Consider the following 25,159-nt stretch of genomic DNA (forward strand, 5'->3'; position numbering starts at 1 on the left):
CTTCTTCTTCTTCTTCTTCTTCTTCTTCTTCTTCTTCTTCTTCTTCTAAAGTAAACTCTATCCCCAACACGGGACTTGAACTCACAACCCCAAGATCAAGAGTCACATGCTCTACCAACTGAGCCAGCCAGGGGCACCACCCCTCTCTGTACGACTCTTAAAAATATGCATCATAGCCTTTATCACAGTGAACTGTAATTGGGATTTATTATCTAGCTTACTATTCTGTCAGCTGACTGACTTTGAAACCATGCTATCTGCCAGTCCTTGTCCCTAATCTGACTGAAAAGACATAAGGCCTAAACTTCTGTCAGCTGCTATTTCATTTACGGCTTTGTTTTTAAATAAATGTGAGGCAATTTAGACATGTACAGTATATAAGAGAAGCAGTCATTATTTTAGGACTATGGGATGGTTGTCATCTCAATTTAAAATGAACCCAAGCTTATTCTTAGTGCTTTATCCTGTCCGTTACTTCTTCTAAATAAATCCAACTAGACATTCTTGGCCCATAACTTCTCTGGGGTGTGATGGCCTCCTTTATCCATCACCATTACTGTCATCAAAATCTGAGTTATGATGGGTACTAAGGATTTACTAAGCAACTAAACCTAAGCATTTCAAATGCCCCAAGGGCTTATTGTCTTAGACAGAAAAGATCAAAGCAGAATGGGATGTTAATGACATATGCCATAAATTCATTTAATTAGTGTTTAAGGGTTTTTAAAAGACTCAATGCATTCAATGGCAGCAGTGAATAAAATCAGGAAAATTACACAAGGGAATGGGGCTGCAGGATCTCCATGGAAGGAAATGTAGTATAGTCTGACTGAGCAGGAATGATTGCCACCTAAGGACAAAAAATAGTGTTTGACTGGTTGGTTCCTAAATTGTACAGATAGACTCATAAGGCAAATGGACCCTTTGTCTTCCAGTGAAATTTATTGCTTGGATGTGCCAAACCAGGAAATTAAAATAAGTACATTTTGGTTGAGATTCAAACTCAGAGTCACTAAGTTCAGTCAGAATGAGAAGGAAAAATTTAAATATGGAACAATGTCATTGATACTGATGAATCTCCAAGTAAAAGATGCCATGTAATCATGTGCTTGGAGAATCACCACTACCCTTGTAGTTAGGACTCACGGTTTCATGACTTTAACAATGCCAAGATTTTTTAAATGACAAAGTGATAATGTCCAAATTCTAGGCATAGAGCTGATCAACTTTGTCTAGAATAAGAGAAAGCATCCCAAGAGAAGGGAAGTGAGTAAAGGAAGCTACATTTCAATTTGGAGGATAAAGATGTAGTCTCTCTGAGTATAAAGGCGTGGAAAGAACTTGTGTGCCAGTTCTCTGCAGTGTCCGCTCAGGATCAGGGACAAAAGAGACAAGTGGTGTAAAGACTGAAATGTGGACTGACTCTCAACACATGAGCGGAGTGACAGTGTAGACTGGGACATCCAACTGGGCTTAGGAGGAGATGGTTTAGGTCGTTCTGGTCAACTGTCAAACACAGAGGGAGATAGTATTAATTCACAACATGATGGAAGCCTGGAAAGCCCCCATGCCTAAAAAACAAGATGAAAGGGAGGAGTCAAGCAGAAGAGACCACTTTGGCAGGGGCCCTACAGGTAGAACAGAGTCGTGCAGTTTTTGTGGGGGGCTAGAGAAGGAGGAATGAATAGACACTGTGCTAAACGTAAAAGTGACGAGTTAGAGAAATATATTGGATATTCAGCATAAGAAAGAACAATGAGTCACATATGGCCCCAAGGTTAAAGAGAAACATGACCCTTCAATGGAAAAGTTTAGCATAAATGATGATGTAAAAAAGAGATGAGCAGCTCTTTCCTTGTCCTCTATAGTTTCATGTGGCAGCAAAACACTCAGTTTAAGATATCATATAGTTGTGCCAAAGGCCAAATTCATTATTTAACTTAAAAAGAAAGGTTTTTTTTTAATGTTTATTTACTTTTGAAGGAGAGAGAAACAGAGCGTGAGTGGGGGAGGGACAGAGAGAGAGGGAGACAGAATCCGAAACAGGCTCCAGGCTCTGAGCTGTCAGCACAGAGCCTGTCACAGGGCTCGAACCCACGGACCTGAGCCGAAGTTGGATGCCCAACTGACTGAGCCACCCAGGGGTCCCTCATTATTTAACTTTTAAAGGACTGACTGCAATGTGGAAGTCTCATGAGTTTATGCTGATCCTTGACTGTCTTCTGTCTTACTTTAGTAAAGCACGCTTTCTTCTCACTCAGACCTCGCGAGTTGTGTTGCTATTACCAGTTGTCCGCTGCAGCCTGGGCTGCGGACCTGGAAGACGGCCTGTTCTCATTTGGCTCATTTGATGGTTTGTGCCAATAAATTTTTTAATTCTACTCTCCAGGTGGCAAAGCTGTTTTATAACAAATTGCTGGCTAATTAGGGCATAAATGTTCTTTTCTTCATTTCTCCCTGACCTTGCTCATTCTCTCCTCGCCGATTACAAGCCCCGGAGGCCGTTTCTCACTCCTTGTTGTACACTCTCTTCTGTGATCTGCTTACATTACTTGTTACTTTCAGGACTTCGATCTTCATTTGATTTCATTTTCTTAATCTGTTGAGTCTGAAATCCCTTACTTGACTTTAGACCTTAGGTTCCCTTAAACCTAAAGTGGTTGTTCATTGTTTGTTTCTTATCAAATCGTTTACAATTTTTTGACTCCTAGCCATGTCATTGCTCTTACTGTAATACAAATATCCAAATATACAATCGTATGATTCATTTCGGATCATTCTCTTTATCCTTATGGGATGGCAAACTCTCTATCTAAAATCTGGAAAATACACATAGGATCCTGTTACACAAGGGAATTTTTAAATCCATTACTAAAATAGTGTTATATACTTTTATTTGTTTTTCATCTTACATCATAAAGTTGAAATTTTCCAGTTTTTATGAGAAGCCTATTTACGTGACATTCAGAACAATTAAATGGTAGAGATAAATAAGGGTAAAATAAATTTAAAGGATTGCCGAAGACCTCCAGCATGCAAACTGTTTAAAAATAACAATGTAAATTTTCTCATGATAATTTTCAGCCTCACTTATATGCAACCCATCCAGTCTCACTTATATGCAACCCATCCAGTATAGACATAACTAACTGTCTCAATTGTTGTGTATTTTTACAATCTTTTCATTGTGCAGGTGAAATTCATGCATAGGGCAGAAAAACCCTTACAGACCTTTATCTGCTACTCACAGGCAACTATTAGCAGATTTGTTTTTGTTCCAAAGATGTGGCTATAAAGTTTACATCTTTCCAACACTGAGGGGAAAACAGAAGAGAAAGAAATAAGAATTCGATGGAGAGGACTTGTTTTGATTCTCTTTGGGAATAGTTGCCCAAATGATCTCTTTAATTTGCATTTGCCCCAGGAACTAGATAGACTCAGAACCTCACGCTTGGAAAAGCAACTGGCATCACCGAGTGGCCCCAGAGACACGGTGACGGCGTGACCAGTATAGACGGAGAGCAAGAGTGGTCCACCCACCCAGAGAGAAAGATGTGACCGGTTAACTTATTTTCACTGTGGCCAGGCAGCCTACATGGAGTGTTGACAAATTAGGCGGACTTAGACTTGCTTGGGGCTTCGATTTGCAAACTGCAGCCTCAGAAGAACACCTGTTAGAATCTAAGCCTGGCATTCAAATGGGGAAATCATTCTTGGAGGCAAAAACATGAACACATTCTCTTTCCCAGCTTTCCTGGGAGCTCTGCTATCTCCTTTTATTGTCTCTCCTGAAAACCTCTCTCTTAACTTTCCCTGTAGCTAACTCTGTCCAAAACTCTGTCCTCCACCAACGAGTGATTTCGTTACGTCTTACGATTTCAACCTCACCTGGCTGATGGTTCCTAAAATTATATCTATCTTGACCCTTTTGTCCAAGTGTCACATTTCAAATGCTTGCTAGACTTTTCCATCCTGCCTATCCCACAGAAACCTCGGGGATGAGGTTCCACGTGAAATCTTGCCCTCTGAACCTATTCCTCCCTTACTACTGTCTATGTCAGTTCCTAGTACCCCCTGCTACCATGTCACCAGAGTTGGACATGTAGAAGTCATTTTTTTACCTGCTGTTTGCCACCTCCACCTCACCCCTGTATCCACTCAATGTCTGGTTCAGGCTAATTTGCCTTTATCTATCCCTTCCTTGCCACACCTACTATATGACGCTTTAGTTGATGCCCATACCACATCTCCCCAGGCATTACAGCTCCCTAAATAAAATCTGCCCCCAGACTTTCCCATTCTCTGCCGTCTCCACCGTAATGGGAAAAAAATCTGGCCATGGCACTTTACTGCTTAAAGTCTTTCAAAGTCTCCTCATTAGCTACCCAGCATACAGCCCAAGCTTATGAGCATGAGGTACAACATTTTTACTCCTGCCTACATTTTCAGTCTCATTTATCATAAGACCTACTTACTTTTCCCTTTATAAGTTAGACAGAAAGCTTACAGAGTGTTCACTATTGCCAAGTCCTGCGCTAAGCACTTTATATACATTAATTCACATAATTTTCACGGAAACCCTATTAGGCAGGTCCCGTAATTACCTCAGTTCTTATAGATGAAGAAACAGGCAGAGAGAAGTAAGCTGCTTGCCCAAAGTTACACACCTTGACATGTCAGAACATGTGGTCCAGGTGCAGACTCCATGCTGTACCCCATTATGCCCTCCCTTCCTGGGAGGAAACCCTGTTCTCATTTCCCCGTGACATGGCCCACGTTTACCGTATGTCAGAAAATCTTCTGTCACCCCAGTGCCTGGTCAATCCTACATATCCTTTAAAGCTCAATGCAATCATCATAGCTGATGGCGGCTCAGTCACTACCAACTTATAGGAGTTCTTGCCTAACCTTCTTCCCTTCCTCACAGGGGCCACTTCTGTGTTTTTATATTGTATATAAAACATATATATGTGTATATATTCTGTGCTTCTAAATTTTGTTAATGTTTATTTTTTTTTTCAACGTTTATTTATTTTTGGGACAGAGAGAGACAGAGCATGAACGGGGGAGGGGCAGAGAGAGAGGGAGACACAGAATCGGAAACAGGCTCCAGGCTCCGAGCCATCAGCCCAGAGCCCGTCGCGGGGCTCGAACCCACGGACCGTGAGATCGTGACCTGGCTGAAGTCGGACGCTTAACCGACTGCGCCACCCAGGCGCCCCTAAATTTTGTTAATGTTTATTTTTGATAGAGGGGAGTGACAGAGAGAGGGAGACATAGAATCTGAAGCAGGCTCCAGGCTCTGAGCTGTGAGCACAGAGCCCAACGCGGGGCTTGAACTCACAGACTGTGAGATCATGACCTGAGCTGAAGTCAGATGCTTAACCAACTGAGCCACCCAGGTGCCCCTATTTTATGCTTCTATAGTAGGCTCTGTATATTCCCATCATAGCAGTTAACCTCTAATATAATAATTATCTATTTAGGGGCTCCTGGATGGCTTAGTCAGAAGAGCATGTGACTCTTCATCCTAGGGTTGTGAGTTTGAGCCCCACGTAGGGTGTAGAGGTTCCTCAAGTAAAACAAATTTTAAAAATGTATCTATTTAATGAAGGGGACCTATTCCTTGAGGAATTCTCTTTAATTGAGGCCAAGGAATATGTCTCCCTCATTTTTGTATTTGATATTTTGTATTTTGCACAGCAGTGTCCAGACATTAAGAGGCATTCGATAAATGTGTGCTGAGTGAAGAATTAGTTAATACGTGGAGGAGTAAAGGGCACCCCCACCAGGAACCAAAAACCATTCCTGATAAGAGTACTACAGTAACTGAACTTTCAGTACCTACAGAGTGAGTTCAGTAGTCACTGCAGTTGATTTACAAAAACCTCATGAAGCCTGAATATGTGTGTGTGTGTGTGTGTGTGTGTGTGTGTGTGTGCGCGCGCGTGATGCAGGGAGAGGGACAGGATAACATAAATCAAGGGAGCAAGGGACTGAAAAGGATGGTATACACAGACAAAGTATACACTTAGAAAGCACCTTTCTAAGACTAATGTGTGTTAATGGTTCGACAAATCTGTATACGGTTCCCTCGCAATGTTTTGATTTCAACCATCTTTTTAGTTTGTTTTAAAGTTCTAATTCAAAAAGGCCTTAAAGTATCGTAAAATATATACCTGAATCCAGGCAGACACCAGAGCAATGATACAGCAAAGCAGCTCTCCTTTCATAAGTCACAGTGAAAGACAGCTCTGGTTTCGTAGCCCTAGTATAACACATTCTCATGAAGCATTTGATAGTAAATACCAGGAAATTGGCTTTTGCGTAATATCTTCGCAGATAAAAAGTTGGTACCTCACTTGGTGTTTGAAACATAACTTGTCCTCATTGTCAAGCTGGCCCACGTGTCCTTCACACAGCAGACATTAGGGACATTTCTGAGGCTGTACCTCTCAACGTCAACACTTAAATTCTTTCTCACTGCTAGGCTTTATTGCTCTTTAAGATGACCTCTAAGCAATAAGAAGATCACTAGGAGTCAGGAGATGTGAAGTCTAGGCCCATGTAACTGCTCACACAATTTTGGCCAATGTGCTTGACTTCTCTGGGTCTCAGTTTCCTCATGTAACATAAGACATTTGAATTTGGAAATTTTAAGCTAATTTCAGCTCTATAAGCTTACACTCTTGAGGTAGGGAAGCTGAAGGGACTCCATTTTAGAAAGTCCCTGTCTCTTCTGTTTTTCTGCTAGGCCGTTTACCCATGTTCTGTAATCTGCCCCTGAATAAGCCATAGAAGCTATGTTCCCACTTCAAGGGGGGAAGCAAGAAAGTTAATCATTCTCTGAGTTTGGTCCTAGACCCAAAACACCTTATAACATCTAAGAAGATCCTGAATATGTTCTAGGACATTAGCCTCAAGCAAGTCTCTGCTGATGCTGGTATCAATACCCTACCTTGGATAATTTTGGAATAACATCTATTGTTCACCTGACACTCGCTTTTGATAGAACCCTACCCTAGATCCCCAAAGGAACACATACTCTCGATCCCTTTCCGACATAAATCCCTAACCCCAAACAACCACAGGACTCGTTCTCTTTTCCTTTCCCAGGCTCCTAAATACTCTGCTATTCTCTGTCACTCATGCTATTCAATAAACTCTGTTTTTACCTTCTCCACCTTGTGTTTGATTTCTATCCTATGTGAAGCGAGGGACCCTTTTGGCTGGTCCTGTGGGACCCCCTCTCTGGGTCCTCAGATCCAGCCTGCCTGTATCGCTTTCAAAGAAAACTAGTGTTAATCAAATATCAAAGTCACCTGTATGTATACACGCTCTCACATGCATGAGAGAGAGTACACTCATATATTTATATTGACTGCAATAACAAAATAATCATTGCTTTTATTAGACATACAGGATGAGTGATACGATATGTGTCTGTAGAATTTGAGAGGTACTGTGTTTGTTTAAATTTCAATTTTAACATTTTTTACTTGTTGGAGGATCTACAGATGTCCAAGGAAGCTAATTTTTAATGCATGGCTTAAATCACAGAAGTTAACTTTTCTTTTTTTCAATGTTTATTTTATATTTTCTTCTTGAGAGAGAGAGAGTGAGTGTGGAAGTGAGGGAGGGGCAGAGAAAGAGGTAGACAGAGGATCCAAGGCGGCCTCCACGCTGACAGCAGAGAGTAGATGTGGGGCTCGAACTCACACACCGTGAGATCATGACCCAAGCTCAAGTCAGACACTTCACCGTCTGAGCCACCCAGGTGCCCTAGAAAGTTAACTTTCCAAAGAACCACACAAGGCCACAATTTTCATAAATAGTCTGGATTTTCTCAAAACGGGGTGGCGGGAAAGGCAGCAAGGACTAGGAAGTATTCTGTGGCAAGGCACATCACCACAGACTGAGCTCCGAGAGCGAGATGGGTAAACTGGTCTGGCAGGTGGGGAGGTAAGGGGTTTCAGTCATGGGAAAAACAAAAGGTGGCCAATGCACCACAGAGGAATGTAGAGCCCTCCTCCTTAATCCTAGCTGAATCCTGCCGCGTACCACCTGCTGTTATGTATAAATTCCCAGAACAATTGACTACCTGCATATGGGAAACATTACTGAATCAGACACAAAATCCCACCATCGTGATAAACCACACAGAGTGTTCTTATGGGAGCTTAGTCTGCACTGAGAGATAATGAGGTAGGTAAAAAGGACTTTTTCTCCTGCTAGACTCCCAGCAAAAGGCATTTGTGTCATAACCAAATTCTAAAGCACTTCATGTTCTAAAGAATTAACAAGGCAAAATTTCTTTAATTTTTTTTTAATGTTTATTCAGTTTTGAGAGAGAGAGACAGGGCGTGAGTGGGGGAGGGGCAGAGAGAGGAAGACACAGAATCTAAAGCAGGCTCCAGCCTCTGAGCTGTTAGCACAGAGCCTGACACGGGGTTCAAACTCAGAACCCTGAGATCATGACCTCAGCCGAAGTCGGACGCTTAACTGACTGAACCACCCAGGCACCCCAAAATTTCTTTAAAATAAGTGTCCAACACCTCATTTCAGCTCAGGTCATGATCCCACAGTTTGTGAGTTGGAGCCCCACATTGAGCTCTGCACTGGATTCTCTCTCTTTCCCTCTCTCTCTGCCCATCCCTTGCTCGTGCTCTGTCTCTCAAAATAAATAAACTTAAAACAAAGTATTCAAAATAAAAATAAGCTAAAACAAAACAATATAATATAGATCTTTTACACGTAAAAGCTATACAGTTTCAATTGGACCATGTTACTGTAAATTCCAAACACAACTTTCAGTGGGAAGAAAGACATTTGTATATATCTACTGAAAAAACAGTTTGTGTGTGTGTGTGTTTATGAAAAAAAATTAAATTTCAGTTTAATGTTATAGGTCAATTCGAAAATAAAACATTATGTTAAAATAACTTGGGAGGTGAGCCTCCCATAAGTAAGTTGCCATTTGAGGCGTCAAGTGAAATAAAGAAACAGAAAAGTATGTTTCCCATTGCAATCTAAACAAATTCAATGTAGTTAGGTGAAAATTAGCAAGAATTAACACAATGTCTACTCAAAACAGCCCTGAAATGTGTTTTTCAGCCTTACTTTTACATTTGCACAGTCAAGTTTCGTACATTTTAAGAAGTAGAAATATTTTTATGTGAGAAAAAATACCATTTTTCATAATTCAACTCTTTGACTTCCACATATGCTGTTAATTTGCAAGAATTTTTAATTATAATATAAAAATACCTACCTATAACCGCCAGCCAATAAAAATAATCTGCAATTAATATCATAGATGTGGATTCTACTTATCAGTCTATTTGATCTCTCATCCTCTGCCAACTGAGAAAGTAGCCACACAAAAACAATGTTTTCTGATTGTAATAAAAAGCAATGCATTTTACACTGAGAAAGGATATATCCGCATCATCAAAGAAATACACTTTCACTAGACACTACATAGAAAAAAGCAAATTCAAGAACTACGATATATTTTTTGAGAAAGCAGTATTGAAATTTACCTCTCCCAGAATTTATTTTACTAACGACTGTTACCAAATGTTATGTGCAATACTGGCTGCAGGGATAATTTGAAAACTTTTACTAAATGATAACCCAATACAATTCATTTAGGAAACACGGCAAATTTTGTGGCATTTTTGCCATTATTTGGAAATATCCAAAGATAATATTTGTTATGCACACATACACACATATATGAGTGATTATGTATAAGTGATTATGTATAGATACATTTATATTCAATTTCATATTCTATCTCAGAATTTTCAACTCTAAGAAGATATTACACTATAGAATTTGAATTTTGGTCAGCTATAACACAGACACTTGTCACCTGTTAGCTAAATTGGTATAAGCACCTCATTTCCTTGAGGTCATCTTAGGGTCAAAAGACATAATTACTTGTCATCATGATAGACCTAGGGAAAATAATCAAATTAGTACTGTAGAAAGAAGGGGCAAAATATTAATCATACCCATAAATATCTGAGCTATACAACCTTGAAATTACTGGACAAATAGTAAATAAATGTGTACTAGACAGTTGCCATTGAAAAGCTGCCAAGAATCCTTCTCATATTCCAGAAAATTCAGTATGTTGAAAGATGTAGTCAGCTGTACCTGCCTAAGTATCAATCACCCCTGTGATGTACTCATTCGTGTCAAATATATTCTAAAAGTCCCATGTTAGACCACATATTCTCAATTTATCAAGTTATTCACACTGTTTACTTCTGCAATTCATATAGTATTGAACAATCTCTATTTAAAATAAGGCTCTTATGGATGTTAAAAAAAAGACACTGCAAAAGGTTGATATGTATTCATATAGAAGTATACAAAGAACTGTATAGCAACAGATATAAAGAATATACTATGACCCAAACTCATTGTTCACTGATGACGTTAAATAAATTTGAGAAATCATTCTAAGTAGTAAAAGTTCCCAAAATATTACTTTTATTTTAAAGTATGAAGTGGAAATGTACATGGTATTTAAATTATAGATTAGGCCATCCTCTGATAGTGTTCACATGCCCCTTGATTCTTGGGTTGGAACATGAGACTACCATCATAGGTCCTGACATACACACACAGAAAAAGAGAGCCAAACTCACCTTAGGGGGAGGGAAGCCTGTTTGAATATTTGGAAATTCAATTTATGACTTCCAAATTAATAATCCAGCTTTATACAAGGATCTAAAATCTGCATATGACATGGCATTAGGTTTTTAGAGGGTTAGTTATCATTATAAAAGCTTTCTATGGTGATGGTAATAATGCAAACACTTCAAACACCAGGAAACTATGAATTAGAGCATGATTAAGACTATTGTTTTAAAAAGTCCAAAGTTTCTAAGCCATTTCCAATAGTATCATATCTGAAATCAAGAATAATCCAAGTGTGTATCTATGTGTGTATATAATTTTTCCTAAACTCTTGACTTTGTTGTATAGGCAATCTAGAAGAAGTATCTCCCAATTTCCTTTTTGAAAAAAGAAAATTTTAATTGCTCTGCAAAGGATGAATTATTTCCATTCATAAATCATTTTCTTCATATGTGATAAATTGTAAAGTTTTAAAAATAATCATCCCTTAAAATTGTTATCAGAAAGAAGCAATAAGGAGCCAAACTTCACTCTTCCATTGGACTCTGGCCAGCAAGTGATTCAGAAAATTGTTGCAACAACCGTTTTTTATCTGATCAAGGCATTTTGTCAAAATAAGAGTAAATTCCCAAACCACATCCAACCTGTTGCTATTGCCAAAGAACTACCTGCACAAATCAGGCATGGAAGCCACTTGGGGTCAGGTCATCTGGAAGAGTTTCCTGATGGAACAGACCTCCTACCCACTCAAAAAATAGTTTAGAGTGCATGTTCCTACATGGGCCCGTATACAAATGTCTGATTGCCCCATGTAATGGCCCAATCACTCCTACTGATTCTTTAACAACTGGAAAGAAGTCCCTGCTGTGTAATGAGATTATGAAGCACATGATAGATTACTGACCTTTTGAATTAGGACAAACAACATGAACTCCCCCTTATATTGAAGAGGCTATGTTAAGAGTGTCAGCCATTTGACAAAAATAGTTGAAGTGCAGATGGAAATATCAACATATAATGCTTAATTCTTCAGTGTTCTAGTGCTAAGACCAAGAACTCACATCTGACTTGAATATTATGAGCGCATCTGATAATTTTAATCAATGGCCAAATAAAAAAAAACATTTTCCTATTTGGATTTATACTTCAGTTTTGAAATATATTTGAAAAAAAAACAATCAAAATAGCTTTTTAGATTCATTGACTAATCAGCGAGGTGTATTGGGGCCAATGGGTTTTGAACGTAAAGAAACCTCTATTTTTTAAATTTTTGATCCTATTTTAATTGTTTAAAATGTTGCTCTATCAGCATAGCACAGGGGTTTGGAGACAGGCAAGAGGGTGATTTTGACTTGGGGTAACATCTTGGGTCCATCATTTAGCAGCTATGTGAATTCAATTATGGAAGTTTTTCAATCCCTCTAGACATCAACCTCTTCCTCTTTAATATGGGGATAGTGCCAATTCATTGAATTATTGTGCAGATAAAATTAGATAATCTATGTAGAACTCTTAGCACAATGGGTAGTGCATAATACAATGATAAACTCTCAATATGTATTATTTTTTGCTTATTATTCAAAAATGTTGTTCCTATTATTATTATTATAAGATGTTTTAATGAGGTAAGCTATTTTTCCTAATGAAAAATATTTCCATAATTAAACTGTTCAGCTTATTAGAAAAAACATAACTTATTCAAACAAATTTGAATTCAGTTAACTTCATCATGAAGCCATAGAAGACCTCCATTTTTACTTTCATTCTATTACTATTGTTACCCCTCACGTGGACCTCCTAAAAAGGGACTGGGATTCCTTTTCATATTGAAGAGATAAGTAATTAGGGGATAATCTTGACACATAAATATGTGCCTATAGAATGTCGATTTTTAAGTTTATTTTTGTGGGGTAATGGATTTGGGTTTGTACACATCTAGCAGTATTCTCCTGTACTGTCTCCCTTTGATCAGCTACTCTGTGAGCTTAAGAATGAAGCTTATGCCTTTGAGACTAAATGAAGATAATTGCCTTGCGTGGAATAGCAGTGGCTAGATTAGCACTATGTCCTAACCAGCTGCGCAATTCAAACCAAAACCTCGTCACCACTTATCCTGAAACCTCACTACACGGACTTATTCGGAGTCTCAGAATAATGTGTTACTTATTAACATTTTATTAATGCTACTCAAATGTGGTTTTCAAAAGAGTCTAAAATCATGAAAACAAATGGATAATTCACATTAAGTCTCTTCACAGTCACTACTGTAAACCGTCAACTGCGAGGACAGTGTTGCCAATTTCTGAATTCTCAAAGTACAAATACAAATTTCTCAGAAAAGAATTTTACAGGTGTACTTTACTTTGCCCCTGTCACTTGTTCTGTACGTTGTACTGGGAGAACCATATCCCTTTGGTATAGTGGGGGGTAAACTCTACAGGTGAATTCTACTCTAATATCAGATTTATGTTCTCAAATCGTCACATGAAACACAAACAAAACCACTCTGCAGGTAAACCTCAGATGTGAATGTTTTTCATACTTCTGAATCCACAGACTTACGCACAGCTTCTGAAATGAATGGAAGAGGAGCTGCTACATGGTATTTCCTTAATCCTTCTCCTCACCTTTTATCCTTGTACTACACAGGATAAAACATTGTCATTAGGATAGAGCAGGAACCTTGACTTTCTACACAAGGTGGGAAGCCGACAACCATATTGAAAAAAACATACCAGCTTTATTTCATGAGATTTAGAAGAATTATCACAACCCTGAGTGTGACAAATTTGCCTTAACTCTGTCACAGACACACATCCCCATTACACGCTGTGTGACCCAGCAATGCACAGATGTGTGGCATACAGCCACATCAAAGTACCAGGACAGAAGAATGACCTATAAGAATACAGCATTATGCTAATCTTCTCTTCATGTTGAGGCAGAACAGAATTGATTCCTATAGGGTACTTAGTATCTTCACTGGCCATTTAGATATGAGCTTTTGAACAACTTTTCTACACAAATGATATTATGTGATAGATCATACTAAGTCTAAGTTGCAGAGACAATTACAAATATATTTACTACAGTTCATACCAACAACGTACACCTATCAAACTCTTAAGTAAACCTACTCTTTTGAATTTGGCTGATTCAAGAGGATACCGAAATGACTTACTGTGACAACTATATGGAAAATACTAAACAATCATATGCCAGTTTGATCTGATACAGGTCTGACTGAATGTGAACAAATTAAAGCAGATATTCATGCCAATTTTAACAACCCAATAGGATGAATAGATCTACTAGTTCTAATGGCGTCTCTAAACTACCGAACGCAAAATGTCTGTACTTGTTCTAGTTTTTCGCTTCCTGGTTTTCACTCTAAAATACTGGTGTTTATCTCTATTGCCACTCCCCACTTCCATCCCTCACCGCCGTGCAATGATTACGAGACAATACTATAAAATAAGAGAGAAAGTCAATCTGCCGTCACACCCCCTGAATTCAGGGCAAACATTTAGAACATCTGAGAAAAGGAATCTTTAGGGATAAATATTATGTGAAAAGGGAACTAAAATCATGACGCAGAAAATACCAAATTTCCCATCCATAATTTTCATGGTGTTTCAATTTTTTAAAGTTTTTAGTATTTTTTTGTCCAGTTAGAACACCCTCACCTAGACTGGCTCAACTTTCACAGAGAAATATTTATTCTTAAAAATGTTGTTAAAGATCAGCAGTATGATAAATTATTACATTATTACATTAAAATACTTATAAAAAGATATCACTTACTAGTACTTGGTAAAACATTCTAGAATGGTCCACCTTCCATTTTTAAATTCTTCAAACTTCCCAAATCAACACAGATCCTGACACGTATTTCTGTTTCCATAGTTTTACTTCTAATATGCCCCCTTACTTTTTTTTTTTAAACCGTGAGTGTTCTCTGAAGTACCAGTGGCTACAATTGTTCTTATGGATAAAAAGTTCAAGGCAGCCAGAGGTAAAATAATTGACCCTAAGTCACTCTGCCTGCCAGTGAAGATGAACAAAGACCATACACAGAAACCTGTGGACAGACCAGGAAGTGGAAGGGAGGGGAAAGTCATGAATTTCATGTTCAAGGATCTGAAAATTCAACAGGATTTAGTCACTCAGAACAAACTCAAAAGTATGCCAATACATAAAATGGGCCAACATATAACGGATATAATGATAACCAAATGAGAAAAACCATTTTTAGCTAACATGTAAGTGTAAAGTCTTGGGAGTTCCTATGTAAGTTTCTAGACAACTACAGTCCTAGGGTAACCATAGCAGTTTCTCTAAAGGCAGAGGTTGATTATTTGGATAATATAGTAGTAGATTGAAATGCCTTATTAATTTGGAGGCTTATTTATTGGAATTTACTATTGACAAAAGGAATAATTTATAAACAAGAATATATATGAGATAAGATCAGTGATTAAAGAAATATGTGCTTTAAGAAGGGCACAGGATAAGTCTCCCAAACAAGATGAATTCTAAAATGTGAGCCTAGAACTGACCAAGGTTCAGAGCATAAGGACATGTCAAGGAGAATTCACCCAAAAAATGTATGATGATAAACCACAACAAATTTCTCAACAGTTTCCTAATCGTTAATGTGACTTGTGATTACATGGCTGAGGTCGTCCCATCTAGATTGCCCATCTATCCCCATCCTTCATACTCCAGTATTAGCCATAAATCAAGGCCCAGGGCTATTTGCTGATCGCCTTGTGGAGCTTAATAATTTAACAAAATCACACTGATCTCTTGCTCTTCTCCAGGATCCTAGAGAATTTATTTTGGGCACTGCACAACATAATACTTACAATCCTTGTTAAATAATACTTATAATATTTCTGAGTTGCTCATTACCTTTTTTTGATAGAAATGTCTACTTCATCATATTATAAACTCCATGAAGGTATCAACCATTGACTTTCATCCCTGAAATGCCATAACAGTTAATTCAGTGCTATATGCACCTAGCAAACCAATACAAAATTGTTGAGTTAGGGAGGTTTCCTGTGTGTTAGGAGGAAACACTTAAGTTAAACTGAGTTAAACAAGTGGATTCTTGGAAACTAAAGCTCATTAGGCAAATGTTAGAAATCAAGGTCTTTTTCTTAATGAGTACAAACACAAATTAGTGGGTAGAAGATGATAATTGTGAGTTAACAGAAAGACATGAATAAAAACCAGGTTTGATAACTAACTATAAGCTCACCCTCTAGATTAGGTGTATCATTCATGAAAACATATTTCACTCTCTCTCTCTGGCTTTTAAAAATTGACCCTCTAAAACTGGTTGGCAGGTATTAATGAGTTTCAAAGAAAAAGAATATCCTATCATATTTATTTGGTCTCAAGTTATAAAACAGTTAATTTTTTTTCTATCAAAAGATGGTCTCATTTGGTAGCAATTCCAACTTGATCTTTTCAAGTGAAAGGAAATGGAGATGGTAAGTTTATTTGTTGTGATGAATCCTGCCAGTGCCCACTGAGATAAAAATAGACAGTGGTTTTGTTTCTGCTACCAACAGGAATTTGAACACATTACAAGCAGGAAAGAAACAAAGCTGTAGGCATATTTATAATTTAGTATGCTCTAAATCAGGGAGAGATAGTAACAAATACAGATTTAAAAATCTTAATTCTATTTCAATATGCATTCACTTGTCTCTTTAGAAACTTTATTGAGAAGGAAAAAAACCCCACAAACACTTTAGAAAAGAGTACAGTAAACCTTGGGCTGTGAGTAACCTGTTCTGTGAGTGTTTCACAAGATGAGCAAACATTTCTACTAAATTTTGACTTGATAAATGAGCAATGTCTTGCAATAGGAGTAGTATGTAATGCTGAATGTCACATGATCACAACCATTTCAATGGTTCTTGAAATTTGCTTTGATATGCAAGTGCTTTTGATTACAAACATGTTTCTGGGACGAATTATGCTTGCAAACCAAGACTTTACTGTATGTGAAAACGAATCTTTCATACAACAATTGCTGAGAATATCATACTAACAAAGTTTCTCAGGCAATTAGAATAAAGTTGTGAAAGTAGGATCAACTTTTTATGCTAGCTTAATTTGATACACCTAAACCACAGAAAGATATCTGTTTACTTATGTTATCCCATTCATTTTTGTGGATTTTTCAAAGTCCAGTACATGTCTGTATAGACTGAAAGAAACAGCTACCCCAACATATCACAAAATGTAATAGGAGCAAAAGGAGAGGAAAGGGGAGGCCTGAATGGAAGAATATTACAAACATCCAGGAAATAAATCACCTTTACATATATTATTCCCAGATTAGAGTCAGCATTTTGGAGAAAGTCACCAACTGGTAGAAGATAGGAAGCAAGACAGGAAGCAAAACTGGGGGAAAAATCTGGAGGACATCTTGTAGCAGAAGATGAAGCCATAGATACTCTAGAAGCTTTGCAGGAGACACAGAGATATGGGTTAGCACCTGGTTTCTGGGGGAGAAATGGTTCAAAATACGTCATTTGGTGAATAGTAGGAAAAATGTCTATCATTTCTCCAGCGACATCCCCACATAAAGCCTGAGTCTCCAGTTCCTCATCTACAAAACTGGCGTAATAATACTCACGAGAGTTATTTTGGAGATTAAAAGAGATGGTGTATGTGAAGTAATTCTAGGTCCTAGACATTGAATAAGAGTAAAATAGGGGAGAAATGCTGTCTATTCTCTTGTGTCATTGTTATTGCCATCTAGACTTAAAAGAAATAGATGTAACTGTAAGAGCCAAGTAACAATCTAACACATCTAACTGAAATTAGAGACTCTTCTTTCTAAAATAACTCCACTTCCTGTCTGCTGACCACATTCTAAGGCAATGTTTCTAAACTCTAGTGTACATAAAAAAGAGTTAGAAGCCGGTAAAAAAAGTCCCCAAAAGTGATTGAGCAAGTCTGAAGTGGGTCCTAAGAATTCTCTTCATTTATCAGGCAACCCAGGGAATTCTGATAGTCATGATCAGCAGACAGGACTTTACTCTAAAAAGGGTATTTTAGGTTTAATATGTAGCTACTATTTATATACGAAATTATCAGTGAAAGAATCCTATCATGAAGGTACGTAGAAAGCTGGAGAGACATAGAAAACCACAGAATACCACGTTGTAAGGGATTCTTGTTTCCAATAAAAAAATTTCCATCACCTCTGACAGATGGTTATCCTAAACACCTTCAGTGACGGGGAATTGCTGGCTGCAGGCAACACGTGCTATTTCGGGTTATAAATTCATGTTAAAAAAAAAAAGGTAAATCATAACTTATTTGGAAGATTGAAGAAATGGGGATATTATTCAGAATGAATTATACATGAAAGCCTTTCTAGACTTGACTGAACTAGGTAAGGCACCAACTAAATTCAAAACTAATTTGCCTGCAAGAAGATTTGAACACCCAAACATTGGCTCTGCTACCTGATGGTACTAGAAAAGCCATACGTTCTGTGGCTGCTGGAAAATTAACCTTTTTTTCTGTGTCTCTCATTCACATTTCAATGGTGCAACATTTCAATCACACATCTGGTATCACTTCCATCTCCCTATTTAGGCAGTGGCAAGTAAACAGCAATAAAAATATATATAACCAAAAAATTTTGCAACGCTCATGAATATTTTAAAATAATGGTCCAGAACAAAACATTGTAAATGAATATAAAATATGCCGCAAAGCCATTTTATCCTACTACTCGATTGAAAACAGTAGGATTTATATTTTAATCTTTATATAGGTATTCCACCAAATGAGTGAATAGTTATTAAATCATTTGGTTGTTTACTTGTTTTAGAAGAACTCACAAAGCCTCATGGTTTCAGATGGCTCTGTCATGTGTGATTGATGCTTGGGCATTTCCATTTTCATTTATGTAAATTATCAGAGGCTCCTACAGCCTTGTCACTGACACAAAATTGGGAAATGTGAGGTGCTGCACACTAACATGGTCTTGAATTATTTTAATCTAATCTGCCAAAATATTGTCTGGAATAAAATATTTATCGAGTTGTCTGGGATTAGAATAGGCTAAACACTCCCCTACAGTGATACAGTATGGGTCTCTGTACTTCCTTTTAGTCCAAGATTCCCGCTGGGAATTAGAGTATTTCCCATTTCCTCTTTTCCACTGAACAACCACTAGAATATCAACCCCAGATCTGTACCTCGGGTAATATTTGTTTGCGTGAAATAACTGGGCCTTAAGTAAACTATTTGCTGAAGTATTACATGAGAAAGATTTCTATGAGTACTTTAGCAACAATATCTGATTTATTTTCCTTGAACACTAAAGAGCATCCAATAATAAATCTCTGTCTCTCCAAAAGAATCTCTGTGTTCAAGCTTGAGAAAGAGAAAAGCAGTCACTGGCACCCAGGAGTGAACCGGGTACTATCAACTTGGCCTTTGTGTTTTGCTGAACATAAACAATTTCCCAGAGCATCATCATCAGACCAGGCCACTCTGGGACTAAGATGGAGCAGGGCAAAAACAGCACCAGTCCCTTATCATGTTTGAATACAGACAAAACACAAACATTGTGTCCAAGCCACAAAATACCAGATAGGCCCCTTTCTTACTAAATGAGAGATTGCTGGGAGTTTTTTTTTTTCTTTCTTTCTTTCTTGCTTGCTTGCTTGCTTGCTTGCTTTCTTGCTTTCCTGCTTGCTTTCTTCCTTTTCCTTCCTTCCTTCCTTCCTTCCTTCCTTCCTTCCTTCCTTCCTTCCTTCCTTCCTTCCCTCCGCTTGCTTGCTTGCTTGCTTTCTTTCTTTCCTTCTTTCTTTCTTTCTTTCTTTCCCAACTATAGCTTTAGTCTGCATTCTTAGAGCTAAGATTTCTTGGGATAAACAATCATAGAACTGTCCCTGCTTCCTGACAGCACTCAATCCAGAATGAGCTCCCACTTTCTTGGACCCTCCCCCAAATCAGTCATCCAAAGCCCAAATCCTAGGAGTCCTTGCTAACTCAGCTCCTCACAATGTACATCCTCCCTCACTGCAATGAGTTGTAACCCCGACACATTCAATCACAGGTGTGTTCTTTTCTATTTTTATTTTTTTAATTAAAAAAATTTTTTTTCTTTACATTTACTTATTTTTGAGAGGCAGAGACAGGGCACAGGTTGGGGAGGGGCAGAGAGAGGAGACACAGAATCTGAAGCAGGCTCCAGGCTCCGAGCTGTCAGCACAGAGCCCAACACCAGGCTCAAACTCACGAACTGTGAGATCATGACCTGAGCTGAAGTCGGACGCTTAACCGACTGAGCCACCCAGGCGCCCCTAATTTTTTTTTAATGTTTACTTATTTTTGAGATCTCTCTCTCCACCAGGGGAGGGGCAGAGAGAGAGAGGAAGACACAGAATCCGAAGCAGGCTACAGGCTCTGAGCTGTCAGCACAGAGCCAGACACAGGGCTCAAACCCACGAACCATGAGATCATGACCTAAACTGAAGTCGGGCGCTCAACCGACTGAGCCACCCAGGCGCCCCCAATCACAGGTGTGTTCTTAGTGGTCTTTGCATGGAGGGCAATGAGATGCTCAATTATTAAAAACAGAATAGAATTTTTTTTCTTTACTAAAGGTAGGATCATTTCTATTTTCAAGGTACTCACTAAAACTCTAATATAAAATAAATTCCTTTGCTTATTTTTCCACATTGTGGGTTTTGTGGCAAAAGACCCTTTCATTCTGTCCCTGAGAAGAACCACTTTTATGAGATGTGGAATAAACAAGTGTATTATGGCTCATCTGTTAAATATTTACTAGAGGAGGAGGCATGTTTTCAAGGAATATGATTCATCCTATTGGATCAGCACCTGGGCCACAGTGAGCTTGGTGGTCCACAGTCCTGGATGCTCACACAGAATCCTACCATGCATTCAATGTGAACCTCTAGTAAAAAAAACAGACAATTGAATTGAAGTGATATGACACTGACTTTGCTCCAGTTCTTGCTTTGCTCAGATTTTATCCTAATTAGGGATGCTTATCTCTTGATTATTATTTCCTCATCAAAGCACATTTAATGGTCTAGTTTCTAAATATGAAAATTTAAGTCGCCTGCTATGAAAAAAGACGTGAAGCAGTAATCTAAAGACCTGAGGTACATCTATGTGGATCTCAATAATTTGTATGAGATCACAAGTTTTCAATTATAGTATATAACTTCTGGCCTTTTGAGAAATGAATACTAGCCTTTGCGAAGTACCAATATTATATTCTGCCTCTCTTAAGAATATAAACAGACTTTGCTTCTATAGGGCTTATTCTAATAAGTAATTTCCATTCAAGGCAATTGTAACAACACCTAAAAGTCATTGCCATGAACTATATATTAAATACTGCCCAAAGAATTTGATGCCCATTATTTCTAATCCTCACAAAATACCAATAGGTGTATAGAATCATTCACCTTGTAGATGAGAACCTAAGTCAGAGAAATTAAACCATATGCTGCAAACACACTATATTCAGAGATAGAGCTAAGATTCAAACCCATTTATGTCTGATTTGACAAACTAAAGGTTGGTTACTTGTGCATGCATGTGTGTGGATGTTTTCCTATTAGGTGCAATTACTCCTAACCCTCAATATTCACTGTGTTTTCATAGCTCATTTGATATATGCTTCTGAATGTATGTAAAAATACACACACATATGCAAAGCTTACAATCAATTGCTATCATTTTGAATACAAGTTTGAAAAGACTTTATTCCTAAATAAACATATTTGAGAAAATAGAGCTGAAAAAAATATTATAGTTCTCACATATGATGATTTCATCTTCTCTGCCCCCTCAAATACTTTAAGATGGCTTTGGCCATGTGAATTTAGTATCAACCCTCGGAGCTTATGAAATCTTCGTGATACAGATTCTCCACCCCTTTAGTAGTTCTGAGTATAATGTTTCCAATGCAGCACAGGGACTTCAGAGAGAAATTAAGACGAATTTGAAATGATACTGTGAATTCAAACAAAAATTCCTTCTTTCTTTTTCCCTATCACTTGCTCTCTTTTTCTTTTCTATTTGTTTTTTCTTTTCTATTTGTTTTTTCTCTTTTTAAAGGTTAACCAATTAATTAGCTAACACTCTGCAAAAATGCCATCAAGGGCTGGAGGATCCAGAATCCTTAGGTACAAAAGGATTTTCTACCAATGTTCCTGCCTACCCTGAATTATCCTTTGCCTTTATCAGACTGCATCACTATCTTTACACTATTATTTTTTTTTTAACTCATATGTGGGCATGCTTATCTTTATCAAATTACGCGGCACCATACAAATTTACTAACCCCTATTTGCTAATACAATGATCTTTTAAATATCAGAGGTTTGCTTTCAAATCATTTCTAATTCTTTAGATTATGAGACATTTAGTACCAGAGACCTATAATTTTGAAGTGCAATGCAATTTCAAAATTGTCAAAATGAAAAACATTCATTTGTTCATGGTAATTTTTTCAACCTGCTCATTCAAAATGCAAACCGTCTAACGTTGGAATGCATTTACATTAGAATCATGTTACATTCTGCCCGTCTTACTGCCTCAAGAAATAAACGGATTTTAGGAGAATTTATTTAAGAGACATCTCTGTCAGAGGTGGGGCTCACATGGCTCTGTGAGGCTGCAACAGTTTACCAGAAGGAGTCAGGCCATAAAGAAAGAAGTGCTAGCATTGGGTGGGGCTGAATAGTTTGCATCTTTTCCCACTGTTTCTCACTGGTATCGTTTCCATGAAAATCAAGGGTGTGGGAATGTATGCCAGGCTAAAAAAACCTACACACGGCTTTGTGTGCCCAACACCCCCGACCCATAATATCTTTAGCTGTTTATCTTAATCAATGAAAGAGGCATCACACTATAATGTCTGAGAAAACTGTAGAGAAGCTAAGCAAACCAAAGAAATACCATGCTGGGGATCATATTTCTCCTGTCACAACAGTCTTTTCTCCTCAGGAAGAATACACTTAGCACGGAACCAAAAGGCGTTTGCTGTCTAGCTGTCTCAAGATCATCCCCGAGCAAACATCTGGCCACAATCTTCGTTTTGCTTCACAATCCACCTTGCTTAAAATTTCCTTTTAAACTCACCCATTCTAAAAATAAAATGACTCTCTCTATACCCAGTTCACACCAGAAGCATCCATCGGTGGCCACAATCCTCAACAATCCACATACAGAACACACCTTATCTCTGCTCACTTCACCGTGCTCTAGTCAATGAATCCATTATGAACCCGGGTTCCTTTCCTATTCTCAGAAAGCAGCAGTGTGCACCTGCCTCTTTAAAAAGCAATGTTTGGCACTGCTACAGTCTACAGTCACTCGTAAGGCTCTACGGGTTCCATAATCTCACTGAGATTACACACTAACACATACACACACATATCGAGATACAGACATTCTTAATTCTGCCAATTTACCTTTTTGGGTCTTTTTCTTCTCTGACTACTGCCATTGAACTTCTCTCCGCTGTCGCTTTTCTGAGCTGCATCTTCGTTCATCATTTTGAACAGTTTGGAAAGAAAATAGCTCTGCCATTAAACCCTGCTGCCTGCACAGACCACTAGCGAGTATGCACTTACTGGAGGAAAGCAGGAGGAGGAGGAGGGGTGGGGAAGGGGCGCGCGCTGGGAGGGTAAGGACGGTGACGTTGCCATGGCAGCAGCTGCCACAACTGTTTATCTGACTGCATTGTTAAATCTGATTCAACCAATTACCATCGGGACCGGTTACAATGCAGAAAGCCTGGAAAAAAGAATACCAGGGACTCGGATGATGTGGGGACACTGCTGGTTGGTTCTTGACACACCTTCAATTCGATCAGCTCTCAACCCACACACAAAACCTGCACTTAATTTTCTTCCTACAAGTACTTCAACACAGAACAGACACAATGCATAATAAGAAAACTATAACAATCTTGATGTCTCTGAAACTGAGGAGATACATTTCAGCCAGTGAAGAGGCTACTCAAGGGAAAGGATTAGCTGTTAATATCCTAAAGTGCATGTAGGAAAGTTACAGTTTTAAGATGTTATTCACTTGGTTTCAAATGATAATCTTTCAAAACTCAGCTTAAGAATGACTTTTGTCATGGAGACTTGAAAACAGTTCCCCATCAAGCAGGTAACACAGACCACTCCCGCCCCTGTGCCTCCTCTTTCCACTGTACCCTTCTGACAAGGCACCTGTAACATATCACACAACTGTATGTTTACCCAACAGAAGTGTCTTAAGGCCAGGGAAAGTGTGTGTGTGTGTGTGTGTGTGTGTGTGTGTGTGTACATGCGTGCTTGGGTTGGAGGGAGATCACTGCATTTCCCAGAACCAAGCATGATATATTGAAGGCAGTTAGTCAAGGTTTGTCAATTTATATGTAAGACACTGGGTAATAGAAATACAAGAAATTCATGCAGTTAAAACATTTTGTAAGTAATCTTAACCTAATTCTCCTTATTGACTGACAAATAAAACACAATCCCAGCTTTTAAGGAAATTATATATATAAAGTTCCAGAATTATTCTTGATAAGAAGAAAACAGGGTTGGTTTTTATCACAAGAAACCCAATTTCATCTTTTGGATCAAGGTGGCCATATCTGTATATTTGAACATATTAAATTGTGGATGCAACCAGTATTTTATACTAATACATATGCTAAACATTCATCCCTATTCCTAGAAAACAAACTCAAAGTATAATACACAGAATACTTAAATGTAAAAATAAAGTAAGGATCAAATCAGTGAGATAATGTATTTAAATACACTTTGAAAACTGAAGGTGCCTATGTCAATGTGTTATTGTCGTTGTTGATCCTACCATTATTTTTACAAATACAGGTAATTTTCAACTTAGAAAAATTGACCTTAAAAAATGTTTCTAACATGAAAAGGGCTACCAAAATTGGGAACTCACCTTTTTAATACACATGAGAAGAAAAACTCACCTTTGTCCAGACTGCTACTAGGATTAATCTTCCTCTCTGGTTTACCACCCTAAAGACATTTGTCACATCTCCATCTCGAGTCAACTGAGTCTTGCTGCCCCTTACTCTCTCCACCCTCCTTCCTCTTGAGCAGATGCACCCACCACCAGTGGTGTCTTGGATCCCGCAGCCAGGCAGGGGCACTGGGCCTCTTTTTTATGAAACAAAATCCTACAGGGACTTGTCCAAAAACCTCGGGAACTCAATTCCCACTGCTGTCAGAGCCCTGCCAGAAATCCCCCATGGTATCCTAATCCTCTGCTAGCCCTCCAGCTATTCCACTTATTCCCTCACCCATCCCCACTGGGGCCCCCTTACTCGAGCTTTCTCAGGAGCACCCCCAGCCTGGAAACTGGATTCATCTAAACAATAAATATCTATTGAACATTTACCATGTACCAGGAAGTAAGCACTAGGGATAGACTGTCCTAACTACTGGGG

The 25,159-nt window shown here is 38.3% G+C and overlaps 1 protein-coding gene across 4 annotated transcripts in view; it reads right to left on the reverse strand.

The window, feature by feature from the left end:
• LOC121030809 (ankyrin-2-like) overlaps positions 1-25,159 on the reverse strand; it is a 554,568-nt gene that overhangs the window by 191,490 nt on the left and 337,919 nt on the right. The window contains exon 1 of one of the 4 annotated variants that reach the window (XM_040475629.1): positions 23,151-23,512. The exons of the other annotated variants lie outside the window; for them this stretch is intronic. Within the exon in view, the coding sequence (XP_040331563.1) occupies positions 23,151-23,234 (84 nt within the window). The 5' untranslated portion in view covers positions 23,235-23,512. Of the gene's footprint in view, positions 1-23,150; positions 23,513-25,159 lie in introns of those variants that run through there. 4 annotated transcript variants of the gene reach the window in all.

This window comes from Herpailurus yagouaroundi, unplaced genomic scaffold (assembly GCF_014898765.1).
Source record: "Herpailurus yagouaroundi ecotype Mexico unplaced genomic scaffold, PumYag 28, whole genome shotgun sequence".
In the NCBI taxonomy this organism is placed as follows: Eukaryota; Metazoa; Chordata; class Mammalia; order Carnivora; family Felidae; genus Herpailurus; species Herpailurus yagouaroundi.